Source organism: Protobothrops mucrosquamatus, unplaced genomic scaffold (assembly GCF_001527695.2).
Source record: "Protobothrops mucrosquamatus isolate PMUCROS unplaced genomic scaffold, P.Mucros_1.0 scaffold1, whole genome shotgun sequence".
NCBI classification, from domain to species: domain Eukaryota; kingdom Metazoa; phylum Chordata; class Lepidosauria; order Squamata; family Viperidae; genus Protobothrops; species Protobothrops mucrosquamatus.
Window position 1 is genome coordinate 1,743,596 of NW_015386388.1, and position 7,453 is coordinate 1,751,048.

General features: G+C 36.8%; 1 protein-coding gene across 1 annotated transcript in view; it reads left to right on the plus strand.

The window, feature by feature from the left end:
• Positions 1-7,453, plus strand: part of MAPT (microtubule associated protein tau) — a 61,310-nt gene that overhangs the window by 2,862 nt on the left and 50,995 nt on the right. Inside the window, exon 2 of the mRNA XM_029287349.1 lies at positions 6,477-6,563. Within this exon, the coding sequence (XP_029143182.1) occupies positions 6,477-6,563 (87 nt within the window). The remainder of the gene's footprint in view (positions 1-6,476; positions 6,564-7,453) is intronic.

Here is a 7,453-nt window from a genome sequence, read left to right on the forward strand (position 1 = left end):
AGAACAATTAACCAGTGGAACAACCTGCCTCCAGAAGCGGTGAATGCTCCAACACTGGAAGTTTTTAAGAAGAGACTGGACAGCCATTTGTCCGAAATGGTATAGGGTTTCCTGCCTGAGCAGGGGGTTGGACTAGATGACCTTCAAGGTCCCTTCCAACTTTACTATTATTATTATTATTATAAATCAGGATTAAACATAAAGACCCAGTCAGAGACCAGCCCTCATCAGCCTGCAGCAGTTGGAACCAGCTTGGCCAAAAATCAATCAGCAGTCAGGACATCTAGCTACAAAGGCAACATCCCATTTAGCTCTTGCTCGGTTGCCTGTGGTCTGTGTAGCAGACCATTTTATGTTTGAAAATACCAGCCACAGTTGCCAATGAACTATCAGGAAATGTAGACTATGGTCACTAAACACTGAAGCCAAACAGTGTTCATGGGCTCTGCATAACATTAGTTAGATAATCTGATAGCAACCAGATTGATTAGATGTGGACTAATACAGCAGAAATGCCAAATGGATCCTCATTATTAGATTGTTAAGGATTTTGTTCTGGTATATTAAATATATTGATACATTGAAAGTATTGACCCACGTTGTAGCACATATGGGATTAATTCATAATTTCTGTTCCAGCTATTGAGAAACAATCAGAATGTATTTAATTAATGCTGCTACCATTTCTAGACAAAAAGTACATAAAGCAATTTGTCTCTGAGGTATTTCAGCAGTTTAAAAAAATGATCACTTCTTAATAACCTAGATCAGGTTTAAAATCCTATTCTTATTCTATTATTATTGTGCAAGCCAGATCCAAATATTTTTCATAATCCCTTTTTTTACCTTCTCTCGCCATGCACCAGTCCTCATGAAGTAAAGCATGGTTCTCTGTGAGATCTGAAATATACTGAATCAAGCTTTATTCTTCTGGAAGCTAAGATTATCTTTGAATTCCAGGACTAGATTATGAACTCAAAATACATTCTGGAAGAAAGACATGGCAAGTCATTTCTGAGAAAAATGCATCGATGTATCCATGAAATCACTAGTAATCAAGCTTGTTTCAACAGAATCTTTATTTTTAAGCTAAATTACTATGCTAAAACACAATAGTTGAAGATCAAATGGATGTTCTTCATGAAGAATCGTAAATTAATATGAAGAGAGGAGAGAAAGAGAGGACTTTTAGAATATAAATACCTGATACTATTTTCTGGCTATTAAACTATGATTACTAAGCTGGGAGTTCTAAAACATATTAAGCTTCCTTTCCTTCTGATGCCAAAAAATTCTGATTCTTTTTTGTATCCATCAGCATTTTTACCATGCTTCTGGTGGTCAGATACTTAATTATGTCAAAAAAGCAATTAAAACACTTGTTCATGTTCCCATTTTATATTCCAGAAGTCCATTGCACATCAGAATAAACATTGGAACCACTGAGTTGCCATATTTATTGTTACTTTCCAGAACAAAATTGCTGCATTGTTACTCACTCTGTTTCCTTATTGCCCAGACTGACACATAAAATTCAAAGTGGATAATAAATTATCATGAATTTGTGAAATAAACAGAATATTATTGAACTGAACTGAGGAAAATGACAAAATCATATAGAAATTAACAGATTTCTTTTCATACAGTTTTCTTCATCGTTGATTTGGCTTCAAATTTAATATTCTTTCGACCAAAGCTGCAATTAATATCTTTGTGTTAAGAATTGTGATAATGTCTTGTAAATTACACTTATCTTGTGCTGAAAAGTAGCACTTTATTGTCTGTATTCAAAAAATGAAACTATTTTTTGTGATATTCCAGAATGTTTACACTTATGTACCAGTAAGTGCATTTTTAAGTGTTTACCCATCTATTTTCTGTTGCTCCCTTCAATGTTTTCTGAAATATTAACATGCTAGAGGTTTCAAATAATATACAAGCTAAGTCATCATCGAACACCATAACAGTTAAAATGTCATGATTGGATAAATTTGTTGCGGTCAGTATGCTGCAGAAATTTATGCATATAGGGAAGATAAGAATTGTAGTTGAGCATTTTGCAAATAGCCAAATATATAATGTCAAAAAAAGCTTACAGATGTTCTTTATCTCTTCTACCCTCTTGTGCTTTGGAATACTTGTTTCTACAAGTATTCTGGTCACTTTTTAGGGGATTACTTACTGCTTGGTTTTATCAGCATGAGAGATGTTTGTACCTTTATCTGTGGAGTATGAAAATGACTTTTACTAAGTAAAGGCTGCTTGTCTCTAGAGCACAATGTTTTATAAAGCTGCATTGGCAGTTTTATAAAAGACCTTGATACGGACAACTTTAACTGGGACCTTCCCATATACTCAAAATTCAGACTTGGAAGTAAGAATTACTTAGGCTGAAAACTGAATTTCTTTCAGTTGTTTGGAAATCATTACAGGTTATATTCCTCCCTAGTGTCTATGATCTTGGGTTTTTTTTTTAGTAATTCTAGGCTTCAATAATTTTTTCCAGGAAAATTCTCAGTTTTCTATGCCTGAGAGATCAAATGGAGATATTTTCCCATAGTATAATCTCTGATAAAATAAAATCTATGCAAGGAAGTATTCCTAGTGTTTGAAAACAGATGGTGGAATTCCTCCTTTGAAAATCATTCTTTCATTCTTTCTGCATCCTGAAGACCTAGCAAGTTCTTTTATGTTAATAGCCAGCACTAAAGCTGTTTCGGTAGATTCTTTTGCTATTTTATGTTACAAAATCTTTTAGCTATGTTATGTAATGCCAATAATAGGATTTTTATCCATTGATCCAAGTCACTGGTGTCATATACAATAAACCCAAAATAAGCCTACTTGGAAGCATTTATTTTGCTTTACAATGGACATCCTTGAACCTTAGTGGAACTTGGGATCCTATTGCAAGACAAATAAACACTTGTGGGACCTTCTTTTTTCTTCAGGAGTTTTCTTGTTTGCTTCATGCATTCTCTTTATTTTCCAGGACTTTAGCAAGATTATCCAGGCTCAGTGATTTTTAACTTTCAGTCAAACCAGGCTGAAACAAGAAGAATCTGAGAAGAGCTTTTGTTCTCATTCCTCCCCCTTGCTCTCAGCGCCTGCCTTCACAGTCTCTTCACCATGGTAACAAATGGAGAATCACAGCTCCTTCACCATGGGCAATGAATTGCAACCTACTTGATTACTCTTTGCCCCATACTGAGTACTCGGTTGGATAGTGACAATTATCCTTAGATTCTGTGAGGACAGCCAGTTTTTTTGTTTAAGTAAAGTCCTCTTTGCATAGTACAGTAAGGTTCTAATACTTGGCTGAGGTTAGCCTTAAGTATCCAAGCCCTGCGGTTCTCACAAAGGCATAGAACTTAAGGACTGAATGATGAAAAACATGTTCTAAAGTTCTGAGGACATTGTGCCAGCAATGATCAGTGTTTTACTCAACCACTCAAGAATATTCAGATCAGGATCTTAGTGTGAATCCTGGAAAGTTCCAGCACTGATTTGATGAGAATTTGCCCTATAAGCTGATTAGTGTATAGTCTATTTCTCTTGTTTCTAGGATAACATTTATCTCTGAGGCCATCTGCTAAATACTGTGAAAAATAGGAGAGAGCCAGGAAAAATTACTTGTGTTTCTTTGAATAAAATGCTTAACAAAGTAGAGAAAGACCTGGATGAACATTTCCAAACATAATGTTCCATAAACATAAACAGTGTTTATGGAAAAAACACCTAACAAATTCAGCAGAGAACTCAGTTATAGGAAGAAGGTATTAGGTGCAGAATAGCAACCTACATTATGTCTATCTTTGGGGAAAGTTGAAAGAAGTGGTTGGTCATTTCTTCCCCATTCACTGATAGAAAGCCATTATCACTGCATGAAACCTAATGTAAAATCATGATATTTCAGTACTTTGTCAAACACTTTAGAGATAAAGTAATAATTCTGCAGATTGGTAAAAGGAATTTTAAAAAACTGAACAAAATAAAACTTACCAACAGAAGCAGATACTTCTTAGCTGTTGTTGGGATTGCTTTTCAGGGCCTGACATTGCTTTTCAGCCATTATCTGACATAATTAGTAATGCTCTATTGTTTTGTCGACCTCCTAGCACAGTGGTGGCGAACCTATGGCACGGGTGCCAGAGGCGGCACTCAGAGCCCTTTCTGTGGGCACGCGCGCCTTCACCCCAGTACTAGGCCTTCAGCTGGGTTTTATAAAACCTTTTCGCTTTAGGCCTCCACCGCCGTGTACAAAAAAAAGGTTCAATCAATCAGTCAATTTCAACTTCTCGCGGGGAAAAAAAAGATCTTGCAAAGTTGGAATTGATTGATTGAGCTTTTTAATCCCACCCAGTCTGCTGTTACCACCACAGCCATGCCTACCCAATGGGCCACACCCACCCAATGGGCCAGAATGCCTTTCATCACTAAAAATGAATTGAGTACTTAAATTAAATTAGCATGCCAGGCTATAGCAAGCTATTATTGGAAAAGTGAACTTTCAGTAGTCATGGTGCTGGGTGTACAAGCAGGCTGGTCCTGCTGCCAAGAATTATCTATGAAGAAGCACATATATCCTTATGAAGTAACTGAAGTAATGAAATAGTAAAGTGGAAAATAACATAATTTGCAAAAAGTTATTTAGATAGATGAGCTTTTGTGTGTAGCAGCACAGAGGGCCAGTTTGGTCTAGTGGTTAATGCATTAAATTAGAACTGGAAAATCTAATCCTCCCTTAGGCGTAGAAGTTAGCTGGGTGACTTTGAGCCAGTCGTCTTCTCTCAGCCCTAGAAAGATGGTACTGGTAAAGCATCTGAAAAATATTGCCATGAAAACAGCAGGAAAATGTCCATATAGTTATCAGCCACCCAAGTCCTGATAACTATATGAACATTTTCCTGCTGTCTCTTCCTTGAAGATAATCATGTAATATACCAGGCACAGATTTATTTAGTTACAGCAAATTGCTGCCTGTTATGCTCTACCCAAAGCAGTAAGACTGCTGCCTTTTTACTCAATAAAATACGCATTTTGGGCTGATTTCAGAAATATTTTTTCTAACGGATTATATGAAAATTGCCTTGTTTTCAGTCCATTGATTTAAAAAAAAATGTTTGAAAGAGGAGACATGAAGCATGGGTGAGTGAATACTTTTGTGTTCCATATGAAGACTTCAACATGAATTTCCTTGTTGGAATCTTTTGCTCATTATATGAACAGAAGAAAACATTGAGAGTATTCATTTGCAAGAAAAATTTTTTGGAGCAATGCTGCCAAATCATGCGATCTTTTCTTCCTTCATTAGCACTGAAAGAAATGCAAGAATTAGATGGATGTTTCCATTTTTCTGAAAATACCTAGCTTCAGTATCTATGAATGATTACAAGCTATTATAAGTTGCATGATGGTCACTCAGTAAATATATATCACTTTGAAATGATTATTATCTATTGATAAAGAAGCTTTTCTTTCTCTATTCAGATCACTGCTTCTCACTTAACTGTATCAGCAGTTTGAGTCTCCTGCTGCCTGATTAATAACTAAATTCCTGTCCATTTTGAAATTTAACCTGGTATTAGAGGGGAGAAAATCTATAGCCTGTGGAAATTCCTTCAAATACATGTCTCCTTCATTTCACACTATCATTGAGAGGAAAAGAATAAAAGTTTTCAAAAGCAATCAGCAAGAATACTTCCTCAGATTCTCCCCAGTAGATTACCTTTTATGATATTCAACAAACATCCCAGAATTTCTCATACTCCTATCCTGTTTATTCAGGTATATCTTTAAAATATCAATGAAACATTGAAGAAAAGACCACTTGGTGTCTACTCAAATGTTCGTTCATTGTCCAGGTTCAATGTTCGTTATTAGTTCTTCTGACAATATTGTTTTTCTGACAAAGCCAGTAGAATCTGGCGTTTTATACATTTTCTGGATGAATAAGTACAGATCTGCTTTTCATGATCCTTAGACCTATACATCAGCGATGACCAACTTGATACTAAAATACAGCCTATTGTATAAATCATTGTAGATGTTTATTTCTTTCCCTACTGATGTTCTAATATCTTTAAATGCATTATCTGCAACCAAGGCATGACGCAAGGCATTCTTATGAGGACATAATCTGTACTGAAAAAAGAAGAGGAAAAAGCTTGCTTTGCATTTGGCCTTCTTGACTTCGCTTTCATGTTTGCTACTGATTGATGCACCACACAGATCACTTGCTCTTCACTTGTAGTAGCTGTTTTGTTGCTTGGCCCTAATATCTGTGATGGGTACTACTTCCATTTCTACTGTTACCTTCTTTAGCTAACGCCTGCCTTTAAGCAATCACATAAGCATGCCCATTTCTTGCTCTGTGGGGATGAGCAGCCTAATTCAAAACCTTATTGCATAGCTGACGGGCCATATTTTCCGAAACTGAGCTCCTTATGCTGAGTGCTGAATGTGTGTATTTCCAGGCACTCCCCTCCATATACCAGTTGATGATGGATCTGATGAACCAGGGTCTGAAGCTTCTGATGCTAAGAGTACCCCAACTGTGGAAGGTGGGAGCTCTTTGTCTCATTACTTTGAAATTTATAGCAGCCAGCTCTTGAGTGTGTCTCTTAAAAGTGCATCAATGCGGGTCCTCCTAACAATAATGAAAGCTTTATTACATCTATTGTTAAATGATTTTTCTTTTAGCGTTAGTTATTGCTGTGACTGAAATTATTGTGCAAAATATTAATTATGGTCTTGTTTGCGCCTTTCACAAATTAAATCCAGAGTTGTCGTTAGCTAGGTATTGTTCCTCCCCCCTAGTGCCTTCCCAAGGATTTTAAATATTCACCTTTTGAAAAAGATAATGTAGGAATTGACATTGTTTGGTTTCAGAATACCATTAAACAGAAATCTTTCATTCTCCAGCATGAGGGATGGATAATCCACATGATTGGGTTTCCTGAAGTCCCTTGTACCCAATAAGACTAAGTCTGAGATAGCCACGCCTCTTGCCTGGTCGCACATGCCCAGTTCCGACTTAGTCTTCTACCCAGACAAGGCGTGTTGGTTCTTCACTCCAGACTCAGGTTTTATTAAACTATTTTTCCTCTCAGTAGGTTATCTCTCCCTTCTCCCTTAAATCCCTCACTGTTTGTTTCTTCATTCTCCCCCATCCCTCCATTTCTTTTTACAGTTGTTTACTTTTGAGATTAGTGTTCCTTTTCCCTTGGCAAAGGCATTTAAGGATTGGAGGGTTTTTTGTTTCATTTTAGCAGCTGCTGCAGTAAATTCCTTTTGAAGCTTGATTGCTTTGGGGGAGCTTGGGACTGCTGCTAAAGCCCCAAACTGCAGCAGATCGCCCTAATCTCTCTGGGTGAGTTTCAGTTCATTGTGGTGTAATGGCTGCCATTTTCGCTTTCGCTTTAGCTGCCTCCTTGCAGGCAGAGCCACATGG